General features: G+C 36.4%; 1 protein-coding gene across 1 annotated transcript; it reads right to left on the bottom strand.

The window, feature by feature from the left end:
- Positions 1-615: 615 nt before the first annotated feature.
- Positions 616-26,342, bottom strand: CEP43 (centrosomal protein 43). The gene is made up of 12 exons (XM_062573692.1): positions 26,253-26,342; positions 22,334-22,387; positions 20,010-20,064; positions 19,192-19,280; positions 15,914-16,048; positions 14,924-15,007; positions 7,717-7,934; positions 5,564-5,673; positions 4,918-4,986; positions 4,101-4,140; positions 3,351-3,444; positions 616-2,929 (listed from the first exon to the last, which is right to left on the bottom strand). Exons 1-12 carry the CDS (start codon positions 26,340-26,342, stop codon positions 2,855-2,857), a joined length of 1,113 nt encoding a protein of 370 aa, XP_062429676.1. The 3' UTR covers positions 616-2,854.
- Between the last annotated feature and the right edge of the window lie 1,557 nt (positions 26,343-27,899).

Below are 27,899 nucleotides of genomic sequence, written 5' to 3' on the forward strand. Positions count from 1 at the left end.
TCTAACTGCTACAAAACTGCACAGACCAGTCATAAATGCCTTTCTCAGCTGCTTCCTTCTCTGTCCACAAAGAGGCCTGGGAAAAGAGAGAACCAACACGTAAGAAAGTTGAACAGGAACATTCTCATCTATGAATTAACAACTGGAGTCCTGTTCTAACAGGTTGTTCTAACAACCTCAACAAATGAGGTTGGGTTTTCAGTGCATTAGGTCCTTCAGAGATAAAGCCTAATCTGGAATATCAAGCAACATGGTTTGAAATATATAGCAAATCACACTTTCAAGAGGGCTTAGTTTTTCAATCATGTTTAAATAACTCAGATGAACTAACACAGGAAACAACAAATTCTGCCAATCAAGATAGGATTTTGTTTTTCTTCCTCAAACTATCTGATAACTTAAGAGTGATAACTGGAACCGATAAAGTCTAAGACAAAACTGAACGAATCAACATCAAGATTTGCAGAATCCTTTGGGCTTAACAACCTCAAATATGCACAATCAGTCTGGGCTAACTCTGATATCACATACTTGAAGAAAACCCTCAAACCCCACAGAGTTTCCTGCATTTCCTAACCATCAAGATTTTCAATTCAAGGAGTCTCAAAAATACAATTTAGCCAGCAGAGTAGCTTTATTTTGCAATTTGAACTATTATACACAATTGAATAAAAGCCCACAGGATAAACAGTATGGAGACTTGCAACTTTTTGGTGTTTGCTTAAATTAGAACCTAAGTGCAAGGTCTCCAATTAATCCCCAAGGTAAGAGAACAACACTTTGCTGTTAATAGTCATGTTAACACTTAAAATATCTAATCAGTTATTTAAAAGGCCACATCTTCAAATGCAGTTAATCTTCAAATGCAGTTAGGTATCATTTAATTAACTTATATTCTTTTGGTATAACGAACTGCCACAAATCATACAGCTAACAGGCAATGGAACATCACGTTTTCCCAGAGACATGTAAAATGCAAACAGAGATGCTATTTCATCCACCTTAGAAATGTAATGTCACAAATGCAGTTGTTCTCAAATGCTCAAGTGGAAGCTAATATCCTTCAGATGCTGTTGCTCTCCTTAAAAAAAAAAAAAAAATCAAAACAAAACAAACTTACACATAATACCTCGAGGCACAAGTTCTCCTACACTTACAGGGATTTATACACAAGGTGTATCATATGTTACAAAATTTTTGCTCTTTGAAGTCTATGGCACATAGATTTTTGGAGTAAGAAAAATAAAAGTCTGTCCTGTGTTCAGCTACTACAATATGGCACAAAAAAAGAAGTTAACATCTTGACTAATACTTTGTTGCTTTTTGCTGGCTATTTTGGGGTGCACATAAATAAAAGGCACACATTTCCTCTCTCCTTTCAAATGATATATGTACTGTACAAGCATAACTTTCCAGCACTGCTCCATGCCTGCTGGCCCTGTGCAAAAAAGATCTAAGTCTGTGTCCAATGCTAGTAGCAGCTGCTCTATATGCTTAACCAATGGCTTTAGTTTAGCATGCTACTTCTGAGACGTTGATGAGAGGCTAACAGTTTTCCTGAAACAAAAGTACAAAGCTTAAGAAAGTGATTAAGTCATTTATATTCACTTACATGTATATTTTCCAACAAACGTGTTCACAATTTTCAGAAAGTGCTCATTTTGAAGTCTTGTTTCAGTATTACAAATGTCCATGACCTATATATTATAGCAGCGCCAAGCACAACAGTATTGTTAAGGAACTGTCAACGTTTCCATTACCAACCCTGTTTTTCAAGGGCATAATGAAAACAGAAAAATTTGCTCTTAACTAGAACTTAGTGTGCATAATGTCTTCGGTATGGTATTTTTAAATAATTGGATTTAAAAGTATACAGTAGTCAGAATCTGAAAAACAGAAGGTTAGTGGTTTCACGCTTTTTGGTGCTCATTTTTACATTACAAGGATTTTAAAGAATGAAAGTGAGCCAACAGCAAATGAAGAGCTCTCAATAATAAAAGCTCCACAAATCATTAACAAATTTTCTTGTGTTTTTGTCCTGTTTTTAATGTTGTGTATAAATAATTTGTGGATCCTTACAGAATTACTTCATACAATTTAACAACTGTTAACATTGATGAAATTATACATAAAAACAGCTTAGGTCTTAACATCAATGGTCTGACAAATATATTTAAACAAGAATATTCTGAGTTACTAAGATTAACATGAAAATTCAGCTCCTCTGAATAGATTTGTGAGTTTAGATGCTCTCGACTTGATATGCCTTTTTAGAAAAAAAAGTCTTTCAGAAAATTCTGAAAAACAGCAGTTTCAAGTAAGTCTGGAGCAATTAAGTACTCTGGATAAATTTACCATAAATTATGTAACTCATGCTGCCTTGACAAAATTGAGTTAACAGAAGTGTAAGTTGAAGCACTACGTCTGAAGGTTCTTGCTTTGGTTATCTTAAAAAAACACCCAAAAAACCAACAACGACAAAAAAACTCAGACTGTTACAATAACAGTGTAAGTTCATTATAAAGCCACATGCTTCTGTGTAGATGTTCTCTTATAGACAGGATTATTATGCCCACTGCCAGCAGTGGGCATTCTGTTGGGAAAATTCAACTTATGGTGTGAAAAGTGTGGCTGAATCAAATGAAAAAAATAATTCCGATATTAGACTCAAATGGGAACACGTTGTTTCATTTAGTTCTTGTGAAGAATATTTGAAAGCCCTCTCCACCAACAGTCTTTTTGAAACACAAGGCACAAATAGGAAGTGGACATTCCAGCAAAAATGATTGTCTGAAATTAACAGTCCACAAGAGTCTTCCAATCCAACACAATGAAACCTTTTTGCGGTCCAACTCTATGCCACATCTTCTAGATAATCTGCAACATCACTTAACTGAGAAATGGTAAGGTCCTGTGTGATGTCTTCAAGCTGGAAAATAAATGAAATTACAAATTCAGAAGTCATGGAAGTATTACTCTATATAAGCCTACAAAAAGCACCCCATCCTTTTGGCCTTAAAGCCCTATCTTTCAGAGGGACATCAGTTCCTTCAGGAGGTGCTTAAGAAAGATGTTGAGATACAGGGATGAGACATTCATGCGTTGAATACTAACATGCTCTCAAATACATTTTATATGCCAAGAAACAGATGGTGGACTGTCTTACTAAGCAATTACTGTATTTTAAATCAGTAAAGTATCCATCATATGGGACTACTCGGTGTAAAAATGCAGAACATAAATAATAGAACTATAGCATGTATCCAAGGAACTTATCGTAATGGCAATTTATTCATAGAAGGCTTTTAAAAAAAGACAGAAGAACAAAAATACAATTTTAAGAATCATACTTTATCACTGGCATTCAAGTCTTCTGTTTCCACAGAAATTTCATCTATTTCTTCACCAATACTGATATCACTTTTTTCTGAGCGATGACTAGTACTAGTAAGAAAGAAAAGCATAAAGGTAGAAATAGGACTTTCTTTTCCAACTACAAGAATTCATTTCATATATCTATACTGGGCATTGGATTCAACTACCTAGCAAGTTAAATATGAAACAATTTTTAAAAAGCCCAAAACAACCAAGGACCCTTTACCTAGAGAAAGCCACGACCAATACTTATTCAGGCCCTAATCCTGAAATTTACAGCACAAATACATTGTAAGGATGAGCTTCTTCAATATTTTATTATTGACTAGTCATGATGCTTTATTTTTTATATTTTGAATAATTCAGCATAGACCACATTCACTAACAGCATTAATTAAAATATTAAAACATCGTTAAGTGCATGGTTCAGAGAGAGAAAAAAAAAAGGAAATAACTTCCTTAAAAAGGCAACAACTTGTCAGCCTCTAAAAATTAATACCAGTTTTTTAAGGAACTCATTACCATCTAGAGAAAAGCAATCTTTATTTTTTTTAATTTTAATTATTTGTATTAACTAACAAACCAAAGTTCAAAGGAGTCTAGAGATACTGCGGGAGTCCAGCAATAGTGACTAGCTGAAATATTATGAAATAATTCAAATATGCCAATATATATGTTTATAATCTATGATATAGTACACTGCTACAATATTATCCCTCTCTTACCTGTTGAAGTCATCCACATACTCGTCTTCATCTCCATTTCCTAAATAAATTTTAAAGGATGTTAATCAAAAGTTTTCTTTTCAGGAAATGCAAGAGAATTTGTTCCCGCACCAAAATAGAGTTTGATGGACAGCAATAGCTCGTAGTAGGTTAAGTAACTTGTGCAGATTAGGAAGATAAATTAATCTCAAACATAAATTCAGTTTATCTCAGTCTCTTTTGCATAGTTAAACAGCTTTGAAATTCAACATAAACTTTCAGTAGATTGGTTCCTTTGCTGAAGACAAGGTTAAAATATTTGGCAGCTCTTTTTTGAGACAGAGTTGATACTGCTGACACCACAACATCATCATGTTGCTGCTAAAACTTACACGAGACAACTTTAAAGTCTGGAAAAGGCAAATACGTATGCCACTGAAAAACAGTAAGACTTGTCTGGCTACCTTTTATGCAAGTTAAAAAAGAACAACAACAACAAAAAACATCCCATCTCTCTTATATACCTAGACAAAAATACATCACTTGATACTAGCAAACATATGTATGGAAAGAATTCAAGTTTTGCTGCATGTATAAGACAATAATCTCCACACAAAATTCCACAGTTCTGACTGGCATGTACTCATTTATATTCCTCTACATTGGATCTGGCTCTTGTAACTCCAGTAAGTCTCACAATGTCAACTAGAGTGACAGAAGTAAAAGCTGAAGACTTTAGCTCAAAAGGGACATTTAAGTTTCTCAGATTTCCCTGAGAATCAGGCTGAAACTTCCAGTTAAAAATATCAGAGCTTACTCATGTATAGCAGTTACTTGCCTAATTCTAGAGATCCGAGTTTTGCATTCACTAACCGCAGGTCTTTCAAAATAGAGTTTCTGTTCAAATCTGTAACAAAACAAGAAGTATTTATACCAGAAAATCGGCTTGTGACTCTTTGACAGTGAGACCCTACTTAAATATACCAATCACCATTTATAAAAAGTGTTCTTTCACAATAACCCTACATAATTTTATAATATAATATGATAATTTTATATTCTACTTTCAGGTCTAAACTATGCCAACATTTAAAGACGTAAATAACAAACAGGAACAATCTCCTTGAGTGTATTCAGGACCGGGTTTTACAATGTGGAGGTAAATATTCTTGAACAAACAATGCAGGATAATAATAAAAAAGACTAAATTAATTTCATTTAAAAAAAGAACAGTAAAAGTTTATCGTTCCAAAAACTGCTTTTCAGGAAAAAGTATAGATAAATATTTGATACTCCAAAATATAAGATACCCCAGCCATATATATATTCTATCAAAAAAACAGTATATCATTACTTAGTGAAAAATGCATTATTGCAAAGCATATTACAACCAGAAGGGGGCCAAATACAGGCTACTTCATCACAGTTTTATCTGAATGTGTAGCTCATTCTCACCACTTGTCAAACTATATGTGAAAACTTACCATCAGGCTCCTTTAGCAAAGGTGTACTAGTCAAGGAGCTTAACCCACTTTTTAAAGGTGGTACATCAGAAAGAGATGCTAAACCTCCTGCTTTATTGGATTCAGTTTTCCTAAAACAAACCAACAAATAAATAAATACTCTGTGGATCTTCAAAATATATACTTTCTTTTCTGTTATTCATAAATTGTCATGAAACTAAACAGCAATTTTTGCAGTAATAAAAGCAAGTGAAAAGGACTATTCATTCTGCAATCTGAAAAATAACGGGTAGTTTGCTAGCAAAAGTGTGAAGCAAGACATTCAATGAGAAATTCACGTATGCCAACCAAGACTTCTCTCTGCCTTCTTTCAGATAAGGCACCTGCACCTTCTTCAGCACCACCATTTCTTTTTTTTTTTTTTTTTTTTTTTTTAATTAGGGGCTACTAGCCCCACTTGTAAATGCAGCTAAAGAAAGGAAGATTCAGATACAAATCCATTTTTAAGCTAGTTTGTTTTACAGTTAAAAGATTTTGTCTGACAAACCTATTAACCCCAAGAGCCTTGAATCCACAGAATGAAAATACCTCTCAAAATTATAGCAAGAGTGATCTCATCACCATCTGTTAAAGTTCACTTACCTACCATTTATTCCATTCACACATTTAAAATGTCAAGTTTGAATACTACTTGCAAATAAAGGTTGAAGAAACACTATTAAAAAAAAAAAAGAAAAAAGACCAAGATTTTCACATTCGGTATTACCAGTACTCTTTGTTACTGTGACTGTGTTCCTGTTAGTAATAGGCAATATCACTGGAATCACTTATCAAGAAGAATATATCATGTATTACTTTAAAACTTTTGAACAACAGGTCACAGAAAGTGAGGAAAGGCAGAGCTAGTATCATCTCTTAAGTCTTTCCTTGATAACTGTCTGCTCCTTTCCTCTCCAACACGCTCTTCCTACGAGAAGGAACAAAACCGTCCACAAGGAATTCACCCTTTCGTAAACCAAGCGATGCTGGCACCTCTTCTGTCTACTCAGCCCCTGAGACTCAGGCCACAAGCACAATACAGCATAAAAGGGATTTCACCCGAGGAATCTGTTGTTCTCCTCTTCTAGAGGAGATGCCAGGATGGTAGGAAAAAGGCTCAGCAGGGACAGCTCAGTTACAATTAGTTGCTAGCTCATTTACTATTTACATATTCAGCAAATCATACTTACATATCTATCTATTTGGGAAAAAAAAGGAGGTTATAGTAACTTCTATATCACAATTAAATCATGAGGTACATGCCTACTAATTTATAGACTGGGACTACAGACATACAATTCGAAATCACATTTTTAGTCCAGGAGATTCCGGATTAAGAAAAGCCTTATTTTACAGAGTGTTTAAGAATCTTTTTCTTGGATGCATTTTTTAAAATAGCTATTAAAGAAATAGAGTTTACCCAGTTCAAAAGTGCATTTCCGTTGTTGTCAAATGAAAATGCTTAAATGATAAGAAATTAATAGATATTATTATTCAAATGTTATTATTCGGCCTTTTCTGCTTCCATTACTTGACCCGCACCACCTGCGATCAGTTTAAAACAAACAAACAAACATATACCCTCAAAAAACATGATGAATTTGCAGGATGAAACATAATAATTTGAAGTAACTTCTCTTTTTTTCTGTAATTCTACAACAATCTCAGATACAGTATCTGAACAACTTAATTCCTTTAAGAGTTTTCAGTTTAAAATTCAATAATTAGATTTTCAATATTCCCAACTATCATTTATCTGGTAACACAGCCAGTTACTATAATGGTTAGATTTTAGTTAACCAAGCTCTTCGATAAGTAAGATTCGGTGTACTCACAGATGCAACTTTAATCTTGATATTTCTAATACCAAAAGGAAAAAAATATATATATTTTTGTGCTGCTTACAAAAATTACGCTTATATCTAGAGCTCTATCCCTCTCATTTTTTCACTTCTTTTAGCGCTAACCACAACTGCAGCTCCGTTGCAGGAAGAAACACAGGGGTCTGCACCTCAGAGGTGTTCTTTCCACCAAAGAACAGGCTGGAGACACTATACAGTTCCACTGATGCACTGTTAAGAGATGCAGGTTTGTCACTCATGGCACACATTAACTGGAGTATCCAGGTTACTTACCAGCCATAAGTTCTTTCTGGTTTGGGTATGGGATCATCAAAAAAGGAATCTCCCTCTACATCATCCTCATCCACACCTGGATCACTTTTTTCTTTGGTATTTAAGTCTTTGTTTTGTAGTTGAGGATCTAACTTTGTTTCATTAGGCAGAAAATGAATGCTACTTTTGGTTGCTTCTCCTGATGAGACACTTGTATCACTTCGTGTGGTTTCAGAAACCTTAAACAAATATAGAAAAAGCACTCACTGAAAAGAAAAAGTAATTTGTCTTGAATAAAACCCATATAAACTGTTCTATTTCTTAAAATACTGTAAGCAGTAGTATGAACACACAGTGTGTGTGTGTGTATATATATATATAGATAGATAGATACATACATACATATATCACCATTTTTTTTTAAAAAAGTGTTTATTAGTACTTCTGTGTATTAATTAGGAATCACACAAAAGAAAAATGTTTTGTCACTTCACAAAGGAAGTATTTGTTGTTGTTGCTATTGTTTTTTGAAAGCTTTTTCACCTGTCCTCTGCATAGTGCTATCTAGATCTAATATAAAAGCAGCCAGTTTTGAAGAATGTAGGTCATCAAAAAAATTTACATACAAGCTCTGATTCTTGCCTCCTATACTTTTTACAGTCTGAAATTACAAGATGTGTGGAATGTATTAATAACATTATTAGTGGTATTTTGTAACTCTATAAACATATTGTCAGGTAAGTTAAAACAGTCTTCAAAAGAAATCAGTTTAAACCCATCCAAAAGCCACTAACTTAAATTCATTCGATGTACCTTCAAAAAATACCTTCAATTTAATGTGGAAAAAACCCTAACATTATTTCAATTTCAGCAAGACTACAATTTTTAATTGCATGTATGAAAAGTTTAGAATACACTAAGCCACAGAGAACCATACAATGGTTTTTAGTGTTTTTGGTAAACCTCCTGCTTCTCAAGAGCATCTCTGAATGAAGAACACAAGTAAATGGGAACCTCTGCCATGTAATATTAGTTTCTAAGTGGTAAGCATCAGAAGACTGCAATTAATTACACTTTTTCCCTCCAAATATTAAAACCAAACAAACCACAGCAACAGAATACTTAAAGTATATAACTTTCAGTCTTTTTAACATGCTTATGGCTCACTCCTTCAGATACTCTGCTTGTAAGGACTATTCTATACACTAACTTTATTATCAAGTAACATAGCTCAAGTTACACAAGTTATATCTTTATAAAACCTTGTGGCCCAAAGAAGAACATTTAAGTAGATAATCAAATCGTTGTGACAAAATGGATTTTTTGTTTTTGAATAACATTATATTGCTAAGTAACAAGCAGTGAGACAATATTATCTTCTCCTACGTTATTTAAAATTAAGCCAGTGAAAAGACTTAGTGCACAGAAATGAATTTGTGAAATAAGAACAGCAACAATTTTGAAAGAAAAACTATTGTTTAATCAAAACAACCAAGATACATCTTGGACTGACCCATGCATTTCTTTATCAGTCATCTTTCATTCCAAAGACCAAAGTAAGTTTTTCAAACCATAGGCCATAAAATTCAGAGGCCTACCAAGGCCATTTTACCTCAGTCACAAACCACAGAACCACATTTAATTTGTGGCAGCAGCTCAGTTCTTCCAGGGGAAAAAAAAAAGGAAAAAAGGAGTATTTATAAGTAGTAGATACAGCAATATTTTAATTCTCCACCTTAGAGGAACAGAATTGTTGTCAGAAAATGAAATGCTTAGGGATATGCTGACTGGTGTAGAACAGCAGTGACAGCCTCTTCCATTCTGGGCCCTGGAAGGAGTGAACTGCTGTTATCTGCTCTGAGAAACTGAAAGCACAAGTTAGTCTTTGCTTGAACTCATATATCTTAAAGCTGTGCTAATGTGAAATGACTACTTTCAAATTGTAGTGATTGGTTAACCATGGCTAAGGGTTCAAAGAAAAACACATCTACCTTGGGTTTCAGCCTGATGCTGTTAATAAGATAAATGAAAGTGTGGTTTCACACATGCACTTGAAAAAAAATAAATAAATAAAATAAAACTGTGCTCCAAGAGCTGTGGTCTTGGTCTCTCCTTGCATGCTCCCTTCTACATTACATCTGTTAGTTGCAGAGCCACAGAAAGGGCCAGTTTAGCTTACAGACTTGCTGGAAAACCGCCAGAGAATCTCAAGTTTCATTCAGAAAGTTTACACTGTTCAGATAACTTACACCTTGTGCCAGTCAGGATCGGTTGTAATTTCCTCTTTCTATAATATTTTTAGGACAAGTACATTACCTGGGCAGAATATTCTCCCATCTGGCTGCCCCGTAGCAAGTGAACTAGCGAACCGGACAACGGTTTATCAGTTCAAGATATCAACTGCTTATTTTTAAAGGAGTATGTACTCCAACCAATAGCAGTTGCTGTTTCCATGGGAAAACCTAGCCATATTGAAACCAACTTTTGCTTGTATCTGAGAGAAATACATATTCATGAAAGATTCAGTAATGTATTATGAAAAGCATTTTGAGAATGTATTCATCTATCACTGCAATGGAATTAAGGTCTTCTTGGTATAAAGAGTACAAAAAGCCTGATCATAAGTTCCAATTTATTTTACTTATGGGAAATTACATTTTACTCGCAGTCTTATCACAAAATCCTAATTGGAAACAGCATATAAATGAAATTGTTCTGATCACCATATCAGCTGCTGCTACCTCAACTGCTAATGATAGTGTTTTGACTATGCACAACATTTTCCTTAAAGTGGAAATAAGATGAACGACTTTAATACTTCTTGCTCAGAATAAGATACTCCTCATCCAGCAATATCTCTATTAAGAAACTAACCTTCGAATCACTTTCTTGTTAAATACTATGTACTTACTGGGGATTAAATACATACACATTATAAAATAAATAAATGCATAGGTAATAAAAAAAATCATGCCACTACTGACCAACCAGTCAGTCACTGTCATTAGGCTACAGAAAGTCAGAGAAGCCTCTGTATCTGTGGACTGATTCATCTAAATACTCAATAGTAACTTGATAAAGAATTCTGATAGCCTCAACCCAGAGAAGAACACAAATGAGCTACATACAGTATATCCCTTCCAACCTCAACTATTCCATGATTCTATGATATATTTCGGACTGTCCGGCTAATTCAACCACTGACATACGTGTAGAAATTTCTTTTAAAATGCATTGTAAAAAGCTTCATGAAGAACAGGCACACGACAATAAGATTCTTATTAGCCAGCGGTTTGACCAGCTTGGAGACATGCACATGCCTCCCTCCACCAAAACCACACATGGAACCACGCTCAATTCATGAGCTGTTGAAACTACTTTTTTTCTGTACTCTAACCATGTTCTTATTTCTGAGGAAAAGCCATGTAACAACCACTTAGCTCTTCTCTTCCTATCTGCTTCAAATTAAGTAATTCAAACCTGAACATGAAAGGCAGTCTATGCAAGGGAGCTTGGACAATTTACGATTTCTACATCCATCTTCAGTAGTACTTAACTAATCTAGAACCATACCAAGACAAAAGTATGAGCTCAGCTACATACCTTCAAGCAAACATACTATTAAGATTGATATATAAACAACATTCAGATCTTTTTATCATTCAGATGTTTTAAAAAGGGTGTTGACAATCAATTATTTTTCCCTCAGGCAGAACTTACCGAGTTAAAATTTCCATTTAAAAGGTCAATTGTTACAGAAACACCAGTTGTTTAAGATACCATCAACAAGCTCTGCAATTAATGAAGCAACTTTTAACCTTGAATCAAGTTTGCTTTTCTAATTATGTAGTTTACTTGTTTGCCATGCAAGAACAGAAAAGTGGACTAAAAACCAAGCTGTCATTTTCTTTTTATCCTTACGACTCTCTCCCAAATGAGCCAGCTAACAACAAATCCCATCCAATGCTGCTTTCCTCTTTTATAGCTTTTATTAGCGAGTTAAAAGCTTTCAAGTTACTTTCAATAATCTAAAAAAATACATTTATTCAAACATTTGATGTTGTCAGATCACATTAGTAATTTGAACAAAACTTTAGTACTTCAATCACTTTTTGCTGGAGGTGGTGAGTAGCCAGTGTCTTACGGAAGAGAAGCTCTTTATGCCCTTTTCTGTTCCCCATACTTCTCAGTAACTTCCAAACCTGTTGATCAGCTCCAGTCAAAGGTAATGGAGCAGTAGAGGTCTGGAAGATATCAGTTCTTACAGATTTTGTGTAAGCAAGAAGATAGAGAGAAGAAAAAGCCACAGGCCCTGAGAGACAGAGAGTTTTACCTTAACAGCTGATCAGTTCCAAACAGCGGCCACCAGCCCATCTACCAGCAGACGAGCAGATCCAACTCGCCGCACGCACAAGCACACACAGTGTGCGCTCTCCCCTCTCCAGTCCGGTAGGGGCAGACCCTGAGGTCACTTCAGGGAGCACAAGCATGCTAAGGACATGGAAGGGAGACAACAGAGTACTACAGAATATAGGACCCACTCTGTAAGAAACCAGGCTCCATACTTTTTGCTGCTCAAAACCAACTTGTTAGTATAAGCTGGGCTTCTTTTTTTTTTTTTTTTTTCTTCCTCTAAAGTTTAAAACACCAGCTACCATCTTCTCCTCTCATGCATTTTTACCTGCCCATCTACTTTGTTGAAACACTTTCTCTGTTTATGAAGTCCTTTATAATTTGGATCTGAGCACAAAAATAGAATAGTAAAAGTGCAGAAAAATGAAAGATAAGTATAGATCATTTAAGTCACTCCATTTATATAGAAAGATAACTAAATTACTGAAACAATACAACTAAGCCTTCCTTTGTATCCCTTACTTCATTTTATTAACGTAATTTAGGAAGATGCTATTCTTCTGTAGCACTACTAGACCATATATACCAAATCATCTAATTGTTTTTGATAGTCTATTATCCTCTATGTTACTGATCACAAAGGGCTAATCAGTTTGCTTTCCCCAAGCCAAAAAAAGTTTTCTGAGTTAAGAAAAAAAAAATCACTGAAAACAAGGACCCCAAAACAATAGTATTTATGGTGAGAAGTACTGATTAAATGACAAGTAGCTTTCACATAAAATAAGGCTTATTTTGGTGTAGGATTATAAATATTCTGTTTTTGAATCATTTGAATTCAAAGTTCCACAGAAGAGCTCAGGACTAGCTTTTTCCATTTTGTAACTGTAACAAGTGTTACAAAAGTAGCTGTGGCACAAAATAAAATGGCAAATGAATACAATTATGAACTTCGATTAAAAAAAAAAAGTGTATTTTTCTGAATGTTAACATATCTTTATAGTTGCACAAAACCCCTCTGCCTGGCCTCTTCTCCTGTGGGGTTTGAAGGTCAAAAACAGAACAGCTGGACAGCTAAATACATGAGCATATGAAAAAAATCAGCAAGTAAGAAATTATACTTAATGGGCAAAAGTAGTCATAAGCATCCCAAATCCTGAGCTATCATTTTGTTTTGTTTATCATGAAAAATTCATGTTTCTAAACAAGCACAGAATTCCTAATGTCATCTTATAATTCACATAGCCAGAAATGCTAAAAAACAAGCAAAAAGAAGAAAAAAAAAAAAACCCAAACCCCACACCACACACACACACACCACTAAAATCTCCAAAACGCTAATTATTTTCTTGCTTTGAATCCTAGGCAGGCATTTTTATTCAATATGCTAAAATGTATCAGTTTTATTCAGACATTTATACTATTTGATTAAAATGACAACACTCAGCCTACTCTAATAAGATGCAAATAACCAAGAATGTTATTAAGACAACCTTTTACAACAACTGATTTAATTTTTTACTGTTTTAAAATGATGACAACTGGATGCAGTACATCATATGTTGCTAGGATGGATTTGGCACAGCCATCCATTTATTACAGTGGAAGTTTGTATGTTATCTGTTACACAACTGACAGCCAGGAAAGGGAAAACACAGAAAACTAAACCCAACCAACATGCATTTTACCTACTTTGATATAGAGAAGCAGTCTAATTATTGCAACTATAGACACATGCAAAAAGAGCGCCTCCTATCCATCAACTTTTTCAAATGAAATTTAATTTCAAATTCACTGTATTTTTCTACATGGAGTTTGAATATAAAGATTTGCTTAAAAGCTACAGTGGAGTTCCAACTGAACAGTTTTTGCTATAGGAACATCTCAGCCCTTCCTGTTATCCCAGGTTGCTCCTTTCTTTAGTCTGCCATGAATCAGAATCGACAGTACTACTGTCTGTTTAAGCTTTATTTTACCATACCAAAAATGAGTCCTAGTTCCTGCTGGTTCTCAGTTCTTTAATAGTTATAGGAGGAATTAACTGTTGTGTAGTACAACTCTCAAGAGTTGAATATAAATGAAAGAAAATAATCAGGGAAGATATTGCTGAAAAATTTTCAATATTCTTTTCACAGAAATTGGAATAAAAACAAAGCTAAATTAAATTTTTAGACATCTAAATTAAGCTATGAAGGAAAATCATCTTAACAAAGGAGAAATTAGTAGTATAACTTCGGAGGAACACAGACTTTTGTAATAGCTTCAAGTTTTTCAGCATTAATTGCAACAAATGTTTCTCATGATTTAAACAAACCAAATATATGTTTCAAAACCTCCTCAGTAATGAGGAACTGCTCCTTACCAGGCTTATCAAAATATCAACATTCCGGCTACGAATCATCATCCCACTATAAACTCTTCATTGATATCCAAATAATACGTTGAACTACTTAAGTCAACTCTCAAAAACTTTTATGTCAATAAAGAGCAGATGTTTATAAAGCTCAAAATGTTTATAAAAGAGAGTCTACAATTTCATGTGTAAAAGACTGCACAGAAAGCTTCTAACTCCATAAGCTGAAAAATTCTAATTAGTAGCATATACATCATAGCTACAGCAGAACAGCATTAGAACATAGGTATACACAGTTAAAAAACTGATTTACATGGAAGAAAGTAACCAGTATTTACACTTACCTATTCCTGACAAAAAGTTTACAAATATTAAAAAGTGGGTGCCTCAAAGCAGTTGAGAATAATGACTGAAAGAGATTGTTGCTAAGGGAATGCCCTCGTATCTCCAGTTTCATAAGAGTCGTCTCTTTCTCTTATCTCAAATACGCTACACAGCTTTCTCATTCGATGTAAGCAACCTTACCTTACTTGGTACAGGGTGTATACTTGATCTTCCATCAGATGATTTTGATGACAAGCACACACTATCATTTAAACCTGGAGCCACCTAAAAAGTTTCACAAAAACACTGAATAAAATGTATCGAATTGTGGCACAATACCATCCAATAAAAACCAAGATTATCATTCCTGCACATGCCACATGCAAATTGTGACACTATGCTGCTATGTTAGGAAGTCTACGACAATTCTTCTCAAATTAAACTTTGGTTGAGGTACCAAATACAACCTGGGTGGGGTGGACTTCCTTTCAAACCACAATCATGACAGAGACTCATCAAATGTTATTATTTGGATTTCAGTTGACAACTTTATTACATATTCCATTAAAAATATCACTCTCACTGCTGTCAGCTAGTTCAACACTTTTTAACATAGATACATATTTTTAAAAACTAAAAATATCTAAAGAACTACTTAAAGTTTTAATAAAACCAACTCTAGGCCAGCATTTTCAGGTTTTACTAAAATTAGAAATATGCCAAAGATAAAACAGATGTCAGTTATGAGTGTTATTTGACCATACTAGAAACTAGAAAATAAGTGGCATAGTCTTTTTGAGTTTATGTGAGTTCACTTTGTGTTAGCATGTTGTAGTAAAATACTAGCAGTTAAAGAGAAGTAGTCGTGGTCACTTAAGAGTAGTCGTGGTCACTATCTTTCAACATTGTATCCTGATACAGTATGTTTTAGGCTTTTCCATTATACTAATTTATTTTTATTAAAGACTTGGAACAATTTAATACAGTAGCTTTAGTCAAGTGTTCATAATTTCAGTTTATTTTTCATCATGATCAAAAGCCATCTGATTTTCTATAGAGTATTTTATTACTCAAAAAGAAACTCTGACATGCAAGGGATGACAAAAAAATAAAGGATTACATTTATTTATGAAGAAAAATGAATTAAAAATATGCATAAAGAAAGGAATACCACATCTTAACAGTACTTACTTCTTCTGTGCCTGAAATCTTTTTCTGCTGACATTTTCTAACAACTTCCAACAAGAGGGGACCACCCATAGTACCTTCTGCTTCTATAATTCCCAAATCTTGAGCTAAGTTTTCTCGACCATCAAGGCCATTTAGCTAGAAAAAAATACAACACAGAAATAACTATTTGAAAACAATATATTTTGTAATATAACTCCTAAAGCTTTTTGATTTAACACAACAATAATCTGACTAAATAGTAATTAGGACTTCCTGTTGCATGTAGAGTCTAGTATTAATAGCTTGTTGCATCATTTAGTCCTGATATGTACACGAATTTATCAAAGACCAAAGCTGTTTTCAATATACAAGTACTCATCATGACCATGTTTCAGTATTTAAAGATTTACATGGTCCAATTACTTTAGCCTATCATCTTTAAAAGTGAATCCTAGCATATGTAGTCAATGGTTTCAGCAAATTCAAAGCAGTATTTCAGTAATGATGGAGGGTCCTTGTTTCTGTGCAGACAGAAGTTCAGCAACACTTTTAGTCTCTGTTTCACTTAAAGAACCATAATTTTGGACAGACAGAGGGATAAAAATAACTCTCAGTATCAGCAAAAAGCTATCAAATTAATAAGAAAAAAATAAAGAAAAAAGACACTTCTCTAAAAATTAGCTTCACATTATAGCAGAAACAGAATGCTGCAGCAAATCTAGACTGGCTGGCATAACCTCAGGATGGCACTACTGCAAATGGCACCAGTTTATCTTGAACTCTTACGTGATTTAATGACACTGTTATTACCAAAACACCTGTCAAGCAACAGCACTGCACTCTGATAACTGCTACACAGAGGACACAGACAATATAACAGAACACACAGAGAAGGGGGTTACACCAGAAAACAGAGCCACACTGTTCAGCACTCTGAGCAACAGGCTCAGCAAACTTGCCTCGCTTTGGCCAAGTTTCATATATGCACTGCAATATGGAAAAAACATTTCAAATAGCACAAGATGCTTTTACTGCAAAAAAGAAGGGAGCGTTTCAAGGAGCAAGAAGTGTCTTTACTGAGGTAAATGAAGCACTCCCCCCCCTCAACAGTGAGTGGCAACATGAAAGAAAGCATGATCATAGAATCGTAGATGGTTCAGCTCAGTTGGTTAGAGTGTGGTGTTAACAATGCCAAGGTCGCAGGTTCGATCCCTGCGCAGGCCACTCGTTTGAGGGTTGGACTAGATGATCTCCAGAGGTCCCTTTCAGCCTTACCAACTACTATGACTCTTCTTACTTGGTAGCATAAACCCAAATGAGGTAATACAGAGATACTACACAAAGTTTTCAATGAAGACTGATGGCAAAGTAACTGGAAAGGCCCTATTTCATATTTTAGACTCAAAGAACCTACAAGTATTCCATGTGGGCATTTAGGTCTGTCCTAAAATCCAGGCTAAAAAAAAAATCTTATAATACACTTCAGTGATAAGTATGATGGTAGTTGTCCAGAATAATTAGCAAGATAGTAACATTTCCAAACCACCAGCATCATCATTAAAGACCATTAGAATACTTGAAAATACTTGCTTCCAAATGTTAAATAAGCAAAAAAATCACCAAGTAACCTATTCATATGAATTTAAAAGCCATCAGACTTTAAACTATTTAATGCATAAAAACTTGTTTCAAACAAAAAACTCAGAACTAAGAATTCTTTGACTGCAATTGACATTTCAAACTACTCAGTCACTTTTGGTCTATAACTACAGAAATGCTTAATATCCAGCTTTCAATTAATAACTTCTCTGTGGCAAGTATGTTTTCAGAAATTGTCAAAATTAAATAGCGTAAACAAATCAGAAGTAAACCAATTTCAAAGGAGATCATAGCTTGAGAAGTTACTCTCAAAGTAACATCGTAAGATTCTATGTTCATTTTATTTCAATGAATTTAATTGAGTTTGTTACGCCTATGAGTTAAGATCTTCCTGAAAACTCAACCTAGGTTTGAAAGTAAGTTTGTTTTTCCATCAGTATCTACAGGAAGCCTTCTGCAAAAGAAATGATGCTCTTACTTATACATGTAAAATTTCATTGCTTCCACAGTTTGAAAAATCATAACCATCATTTTGTAAAATAATCACATTGCACAACAAGAACAAATGAAGTTTATATCCTAGAACAAATGAAGTTTATATCCTATGCTAATAAAGAAAAATATCAAATAGCAGTTTTAATTACTAAACTCAATACATGTGTTACGTACTTGGGAAAAAAATGACAACGGACTTGAGTGATATAAATGGCCATTTGTTCAAAATACTTTTTAAAAATACAATCTGTTTAAAAGCTTTCCTTAGTACAGAGGATGCCTCTTAGGATAGATCTGTCCTAAGATGATAAATGAAATTATGGATGTTTAGCAAAGGGTAAAAAAAAGTATAGGATTTTGTATGTTTGTCCCCGACAAGAAACAGACTTCTAAGAAACAGTAAAGTCCATTTATATAACCACAGTTTTCAACTGTTTTAATCCATGCTCAACACATTTCCCTTGTTATTTTTTTAAAAACCATGAAATCAATACCCAAATCAAATGAAAAAAAAAATTATTGTTCAAAGAAGAAGTCAATTAATTGATTTATTAAATACCTGACTCTATTAAAATATTTAAACTGACAATAAGAATAAAAATGAATATTCAACGGGTAAAGAGAAATTTTTTAGATAAATGAAACCGACTCTTTTTAACCAAAAGCTTAATAGAAAAATTTTCACATTGTAAAGAGAAAGACACACACATTCTCTTATGGAAAAACTCTAAATCAGTATCGTAAGCCTAAAAGAAAGTGCATTTGGTATTTGTATCTGCACAACCTTTTATTTAACTGAAATTTCTTTCCAAGCAGATTCACTGACATTATTTTACTCTTTGTGCAACAATACTAAGTTAATACCATAACATGGTAAAATTATTGGTAAAAAAATGTTGCAAGTGTTTTCTTTTTCTGTCTTATAGACTCCATTTATGATTTCACAAAATTTATTGATTTGTTAATTCAAAATAGACATTTTATCAAGCAGTCATTTTTGAAAAGGCAATAATCATTCATATTAGCACATTTTCCTGAAGCATGTGTCTCTACTGCAACATGTACCTTTTATAAACTGAATATCAAAAATTAGTTAGAATAAACACAAGTGGCTTAAAAAAAAAAATCTGTACTAGTTTCTGTATTCTTTGCCATCCACTCCAAACAATCAGTCTAGTATAGATTGAAAACAGTGTCTTTCTTACTGTGCTCGATTCAGGCTGAAAAACAGCCAATGTAAAGTCAAGATTGAAAAATCGTAGAAATTCTGCAACGAGACCAGCTACCAAGCGACCTAAAAAGGAAATGAGAAAGTAAGTATATACCAGACAGAAGCAATTCTTACTTCAATATTTAACACTAATTTGGCTTCAGCATGCACATCTACACTGAACAAACTCTCCTACAAACATTATTTAGACATGCAGCAAGCTACAACCACACAGTTTTCCAGTTGCAAGTTCACACCAGCTCTAGTTCATAATTTCTGTACCAATTCATTAATTTCTAACTCAGATCAGTAAGTCATCAAATGTAAATTAAATCCATCAGATGTAAATTATTTCAGCCAGCAATACAGCAGGAGCATAAACCGAGGTTGCTTATAAAATTCAAGCATAAGATTTCTTTCTTTTTTTTAACCTACTGAGCTATTTTTATTTATTTTAGCATTTATCCTAGGCTTGTGTTCAGTACTGTACCTCTACAGTCTGTTTTCACAGGTCACTATTTCTATTGGTCTAGAATGGCTTTACTAAGTTATCATTTTTCATGATGAGTTATGATTACGCTAAGTAATCTTAGTTACAAACAGAACAATTTTATCAATATTAACTTCAAAAATTCTACAACACATTCTATTCTGAAAATAAAGTGAGCAGTAATTATGACATTTATTTGACAGGAATAGGAGCATGCTTTAAGTCATTAGGATTGTCCTGCTAATACAATATTCAAAGGTTTAATTCATTCATCTCTAAATCTATTTTTTTTATTTTTGAGGTAGAATAAACAAAATACTTACCATCCTTTGTACTCAAAAAATTCTTCAAACTTTCATTCACCAGAGGCGTTTTGTTCTGTCAAAAAATGAAAATGAAAAGGTAATTAACAAAATCCTTGTACTACAAAGAAATTAAAAAAAAAAAAAAGGTGTTTTGCTGCACAAGATTCCATACAATGCCTGTCATACGTAATTCACGTCAACTAAAATTCACTTCTGTATTAACTCTACTACCTATAAGCAAAAGCTGCAGAGCAACGTATTTGCACGGGCAAATTAAGATTGTCTCAGTATTTCTATTGTCAAAACTATGGAACTTGAAGATTTGTACTCAAATGCTTAACGGCATTTCTGATTTTTATTTACTTTAGAATTAAGAGAGGTAAACTTTGCAGTTAATTTGCCAAACTGCTCTTAAAATATAGTGCCAGGTTTATTTAAGAAAACTTCATCTTTAAAATGTATATTTACAAATGATTCAGACAAAATGTGGACTACGCTAATTAACCGTTCACATATTAGTACTAATCTTCTATTAATTAAAAGACTTTCCAAGAAGTTATGAAAATATTTTTCTTCCCTTGTTAATTTGTCTTCTTCAACTTTGATATTTAAACCGGGGGAGAAAAAAGAAAAAAAAATATCAATTTGCTATGTTTAGTTTGGAAATTCCTGCACATTTTTGATAAAGCCAAATTCTAAATGCCATTCCTAACATATCAAAACATCCTGGGTATGTGTCTAACTAATGATTTCTAGAAACTCTAAGAAAAGGATATGGTATAGCTAGTAGTCACTACAATCATAAGTACTAACACACAGGAAGCTCTTTGACAATAAAGTTTTTTTTTTTTTTTTTTTTTTTTTTACTTCCTTAATTTTTAGGAATTTGGATTAGTGATAAATATTACTACACCTTTAGTGTCTCTAGAGTGTAAAATTAAAATATGGTAATACTTTTAAACCTTTTGATCACAGGGTCAGCCGAGACTAACCACAGCAAGTCTCTCTCTCTCTCCCCCCCGCCGCCCCCTTTCCTTCTCCTCATCTCTCTCCAGCCCTATTACTCTCCAGATAGCCTGGGAGGTTGTTCCCCTCCTTACCTTACCACATGTTGAAAATTGCGATAAGAGATGGCAAAGGGATCCATATTACATGGATATAACATGAAACCTCATATTAGGAAACAACCCCTTCCCCTCCTTACTAACCTAACCAGTAATGCCTGTTTCGCTCATGCATTTTTCCAGAAAGAAAAGAACCAACTAAGCCACAGAAGAAAGGGAAGGACTGTTTTCCGTTCTTTCACTTTTCTCTCCAGGTTTGGAAAATGGGCAAGGACACAGCTAACTTGGCAGTACTGAGGATCTGGGAGAAGCAGGTGCAAGGGACATAAAACTAGCATCTAGATATCACAGCAGTACTGCTGCTTAATCATTTTGGTATCATGTATACCTAAAAGTTGTGATACTGCCACAGTATCAGTATGTAGAATCACAGAATGGTAAGGTTGGAAGCGACCTCTGGAGATCATCTAGTCCAACCCTCAGCATAGCCCATACGGGGACTGAACCCGCAACCTTGGCATTAGCAGCACCACACTCTCACCAACTGAGCTAAACCTGCCCCCAATTAATTTACTGAACAGCATCACCATATGCAGCATCATTCCAGCTACTCATGCTAAATACAAATCATAGAATCATAAGGTTGGAAGGGACCTCTGGAGATCATCTAGTCCAACCCTCAGCATAGCCCTGTACGGGGACTGAACCCACGACCTTGGCATTAGCAGCACCACACGCTGACCAACTGAGCTAAACCTATAGGCCATCACTAATTCAGATTTCTTCTTTAAATAAATAAATTATCCTGCACTAAACCTGCAACATCCTTAGAAAAAATACTAAAAGCATTAGTGTACTTGCCAAGTGTCCGTATCCATTTTTTTTCCACAACATACTTCTTGAAACAAACCACTATAATATTTTTTATCTCAAAATCCTTTAAAATCTTGATCATTCAACCAGAAATATTTTTAAAGAAATATTCGTTGGAAAAAAACATTTGGTTATTCCGATCAACTGGACAGAAGCAATATGAAAACAGCAGATAAACAGTTACTTAGAACTACAGTTTTAAAAGGCCAGTAGCAATTCCTATTTCTAAATATCAGGAAATCCTTATATTCTTTTTTTCCCTTTTTTTCTTTTTAAAGCGTTATGCTCTTACACAGCAATACATACAATTTTCTTGATACCTTTCATAAGTAGAAGGTATTTAGACTATTATTTTTAATTTTACACAAAGCACTGACAAGAAACTGAAAAACACCACTTTCTTACCTCTACTTTCTCTTGTTCTTCTAGCGCCAAAAACACAGCAGCTCGTAGCTCTGCCTACCAAATTAAAAAGAAACAATATTTCTACCAGCACAGTCTTTCACTATGCAAACAGAATGCAAACAGCCAGCAAACAGCTTAACCTCCATTTGTTTCTCCTCAAGCAACATGGCAGTGATTGTAATCTACAATTACACATTTAAGACTACAGGCAATGTGACTGGAGGTTGAGAAAGAAGAGCTTTCTGCCTGAAAAGAAACAAACCTGGGGAAAAAAAATAAGTCTGATATATAAAAAACATACTATATTGCTTCTTCACACAAAAATATTCCAAACTACCTATGTTACCTCCTATTTGTTTCTTCTGAGAGCTGGAAATCCAGTTCTTTGAGGCTGCTCTGAAACTTGTACTCTTGATTTACAATTCTTTCAGGAAACACATACAAATAGGCTATGATAATACATTTTTTTTTTAAAAAAAGTAACATTGAAATATACAAATTACTATGATTTCTTGCCAGATCGTACTTGAAGAAATGGAATTTCCACAAGAAAAAGACAGTATGATTCAGAGCATTCAAATATTTTGTCATGAGATTTTTATCTTTTTTGTATATCTTAATTTCAAGAATCATATTTCTTCTAAGGCATTTTGGAATATTTAAGACTTGGCAACTTTTTTAAAGCTTCAGTGCCTCTACTTCTTTCACCGAGAATTCTAAATGGACAATATACATTACATTTGATGGCACACAGAGACTGTCTAGGAAAGGTAACTGTTACCTCCTGGCCCAACCTACCAATATCCACTTGTATCCTTTAACTGTCCTCTACTTGTGGACTCTACTATGTAAATAAGTTGCACACCCCTGGAGAATTAACTTTTACTGTGGGAAAGGGAATACACTTGTCCAGCACTTAACGGAGAGAGAAGGGAGCTTATCATTCTGGGACCAAACTTGAGACGTTGTTTTGCAACAGGAAAGTATTTGGGAGACTTCCAATTCATTTCTACTCCTTAATGCACATAGCCACATCAGAGTGACCAAGATGACTCTTCCTGTAACAGGCACGAAGCCAAAAATGTAGATATAGCTTAAATACAATCCTACTGCTTACACACAGGTCTCCTTTGCATAGTTCCACATCTCACACGCAAACATCCTGAGGTCCACCACCTCCTGAAGATACTAGAGCAAAATTATTTTTTCTATTGAAACTTACTCACACTTTTTATTTTTGAGGCAAAAGCTTGGATTAACAAACAAAGGTTTCATGACACTGATGATGAAAAGGTGATCACTTCAACCTCATAAAATGCTTTATATGTACATATAAATACAGGCATAGTACAGTTGAATATATAATCTCTTAGAGCTTTCCTGGCTATTCTACTTTTTACAAACAGTTTGACAAGGCCTTGCTGTTTCATGTGTCTCTCAACATTATTTCTAAAAACCCTCAGTAACAAAGTCCTGTGGCTTTTGCAAAGGAAGCTCTGGGATTTTTTTTGCAAAGGAAGCAATGGGTCCTCTCATCAAGGACCCATTAGAAGAAAGCATAATAGAAGTTTCAAGTTGCCAAATGCATACACTATCACCATTCTCATTCCACTTAGGTAGCTGAACACTTAAAGAGCTGTTAAAGCCACACACAGGCAACTCGTGCATTCCCTAAGAAGGAAAAGGTAGGCACGTTCAACAGTTATCAATAAAGGAGACCTGCACTTCAGAGATCTGCAAAAGGCCAGCTGAAGGTACAAAATTCTCCCTCTGCAAGCTTGCATTCAATTATTAATATACACGCATCAGCAGACAGCTGTGGTTGAATGTATATTTAGGGCAGCAACATGGTTAAAGTAATCAATAAGATTTTGTAGGGTAAAAGAGAAAAATGCATTGCTATTGATGTAAATTGATTACAGGTCTTCCAGGCAAAGAAAAGGGATATGTCATTGCTCCCTGCTTCAGTGCTCTGAAACAACCCCCCCCCCCCCACAAAATTTCTTCCATATGTGAAACTGTACAAGAGGCACATGGGCATCTTCCTAACAGCAGTCTGTAACTTCCAGCATCTCAACTTCCAACTCCAAAATATTCATTTTGCCACATACCATGCTAGATACAGAGCAAGACTGGCAAAGCAGTAAGCTCTCTAATCGCTCATAATCATCTCAGGCTAAACCAGGACCTTTTCTCACCAGTCTGTGGGCATCACAAATCCAAAGCTGGCACCAAACTGGAAAAAGTAACTTCACTACTCAGTACCTTTTCTATCACTCCCCACCTTTAAAGTCTGTGATGTTCTCTCATCTTCAAGCGTAGAGAGTAGTTTGGATGCCTGTTCTTTGTCCACCTCAGGGTAAAATCCTTCAACTTAGTTTAAGCAGCCCTAACTGGCTCAGTAAGTTAACTTGTCTGGCTGTGTAATGGAAAGGAAAATTGGTTGGGAAAACAGAGAGAGAACATCGTATCACAGAGAAGCAGTAAATATCTGAGAGAGTTCTACATAACAGCAACTATTATCACAGTTCATCAAGTTCTTACTTCGCATATCACAAGCGGTTTTCACTCTCATTCTTAAAAGGTAGGATACATCCAAAACAGCGAGATGACCGTACTCGCATTTAAACATTGAATTTCAGTTAACCAAAGTAAACATAAATTGTTATTTTTAAAAATAGCAATTTATAGAAATAATTGTTAAGTATAAATTATTTTTCCCCTTGATTCCAGTAAATGAGTTAGTTGGCTTTCTGATATTGCTTTTAAAAACAGTCACAAAATAGCAAGAAATTACACTGTAGTATTGTAATATTCACTGTAGTGACCTTGTATTTCCTTTGTACATACACACACACACAGATACTCATTTCCATTAATTGCTTCAGTCATTAAACTGTTCCTGAAATGCTAGTGATCATCCACCTCTTGAAATACTTCAAGTAGTATTTTTTTTTTTTTGGGGGGGGGGGGGGATATCACCATCTGTGATTTGAAATTCAAACTTCATTTCTCTCCTGGCTTGGAAAGGGGTCCAACAGCTCATATGCTGTGATAATTGCATGGCTCTTTGCTATACACAATAGTTACTGCTAAAATAAGAATCCTTATAACCAGTTTTCATATCGCTGCTGACACAAGCCCAGACTATATTACAAGCATGGAAGCAATTACAAGAGAGAGAACCTTACACCGCACTACAACATTGCCTTCTACGTTACTTCTTAACATAGTAGTATTTGTGCCCTGTAGCTAGGCAGCATCCCTAGGCACGTCCGTGGACTAGCAGACCGTCAAGACACAGCTCCAGCCCTCTACTTAAAAGGAGCCATGTTTAAGTAGGAACCCTCAAGGAATTCCTGGGTGAAAGTTTTCAGTGAGGGCTTTTTGACCGAATAAGAAAAACAAGAAACCCTGTCCCCTCCATCCAACACGACCCGGCAGCTGAACGTTTGCAGCGGCTTTAGCAGCAGCGGCAGCAGGGCAGGAGTGACAGAGCTCCCGGGACCACCGCGCGCCTGCGGCCCGAAAGCGCGCAGCCAGGACGCCGGGCGCCCCGCGGGCTCCCCGCCCCCTGCCCGCCTAGGCGCTTTCGCCAGCGCTGCGGCCGCCGCACAGACTTCGCGCGGCGCTCAGGCCTCCCGTCCGGCCCGCGGCGAGCACACACCGGCTCCGCCTCGAGCCGCGGGCGGAGCGGCCGCGGAGCGCCCCGGCAGCGGCAGCCGCCTCGGGCAGGCCAGGGCGCTGGCAGAGGCCCGGCCGCGCTCGCCAGCCGCCCGCGCCACGCCGAGGGGACGAAGCGCCGGCCCCTCCCCCGGCTCCGCGCGGCCGTTAGCTGCCGCCGCCGCCCGCCAGGGCTGCTCCCCGCTCTGCGCTTCGCGAGGCGCGCGCGCCGGCCCCAGGGTCTGCCTCCTCGCACCTTAATTTTGTTGAGCACCCCGCTGCTCTCCAGCGTCTGCACCAGCAGGTCCCGCAGCTCCGTGTCCTCCTCGGTCGCTGCGGCCGCCATCTTGCTTCTCCCTGACAACCGCCCAAACTGCGCTAGCGGCCGGACGAGCGCGGCAGATTCGCCTCGGCGGCCGAGGGAGGCACTAACCCAGCGGCGAACCCGAGGAAACGAGGCGCAGCCCGCCGGTGGTCGCCCTTAGCGGCGGCCCGAGGGGGGATCGCAGCGAGGCCGCGACCACCCAGTGCCCCCGCGGCCGCGGCGCCTGGAAAGTGCGGCAGCGAATAGGCAGCGCAGCCGGCGGCGCCGCGTTTGGCGGGCGGGAGGTTTAAAGCGGGTGATGGCGCCAACGGCTGGACTATGCTGTTGTTGGTCCTTAACGGCATCGCGACGGCGGGGCCAGCAGTGGCGCTACCTGCCAGGTCCCTGTCAGCAGTCTTGGGCCCTTCTCCCTTCCGAACTTGTTGCTCGGCAGCCCTTCGCACCGCGCCCGGAACTCACTCGGGGCTGCGCTCGCGCCCAGCGGCCGCGCGGGCTATTAACGGCCGCGCCAGCCGCAGGCCCTGGCAGGAGGGTGAGGGGAAGCGAGGTCACCCGGGGCCGGTCTTCTCCTGCCCTCGGTTCTTGCCAGCGCTGAAAGAAAGAGTGCGCCTGTGTGCGGGGCGGGAGGCGCTGAAAGCACTTTAAGGAGCGAAGAACCTTTCCTCCCTTCTCAGGTGCTGAGACTTCTTTCAGTAAAGAGCAAGACGCAGTTCGCATCCTCTGAGTATGTGTACCTGCTCCATTCAGCAGAAGCAAAGCAGGGATTGACAAGAATTTTAAATATTTATTTTATAACCAGTATGTTAAAAGCGCCGTGCAGTGCCTCAGGAACAGGAGGCTCCAACGCTATCATTTCTTAAAAATGATACAAAGCTTTCTAGGATGCAGTGTTACTTGCAGCACTACACATTGCTTTGGGTAAAATCTTTTACTCTCTTTTTTTTCTTTCAGACTGAACCTTATCTCCTGAACTTTCTACGATTTTTTCTTGAAGAGACTCAATTATATATTGAAGATTTTCAGAAGTTACGAATATTAGAAGTATGCAGGTGTTCCTCATAGATGAAGTATGATAAGGGTATTGTTGGCGGTTGATATTACTTTCAAAAACATGCAGTAGGTGGCACTAATTCAGCAGTGATGTCTTAAATATCAATCAAGCCCGGTAAGTCAGGTGTCACTAGTACTGTCCTGCTTTTATTAAATCCTTCAGAGGCATGCTGGATGTTTGAGTCTGTTTCCATAGCTGCACAAAGAATAGAGCACTACGTTTTAAAATCACAAATCTTGGAAACGTTATCAACTTTTTATTTCAACACAAAACTTTAATACAGTAAACCTACAACAGTGTACTTTTTAAACAAAACAGTAATAATAAATAAAATTTAGATCTAACTTTTCAAAACCCTACTAGAAGCAAAACATTACTGCAGAAACAAACACACTTCTACAGGAGTAAATTGGGATCCTGTTGTAGTAATCACAAATGGTATATTTTTGTCAGAGATCCAGATGGACTGTATTCTGTGCCAGTTCTACAGTCGAAAAGACACTACTTTCCCCTGCAAGCTGACAGGC

This window comes from Rhea pennata, chromosome 3 (assembly GCF_028389875.1).
Source record: "Rhea pennata isolate bPtePen1 chromosome 3, bPtePen1.pri, whole genome shotgun sequence".
Taxonomy (NCBI): Eukaryota; Metazoa; Chordata; class Aves; order Rheiformes; family Rheidae; genus Rhea; species Rhea pennata.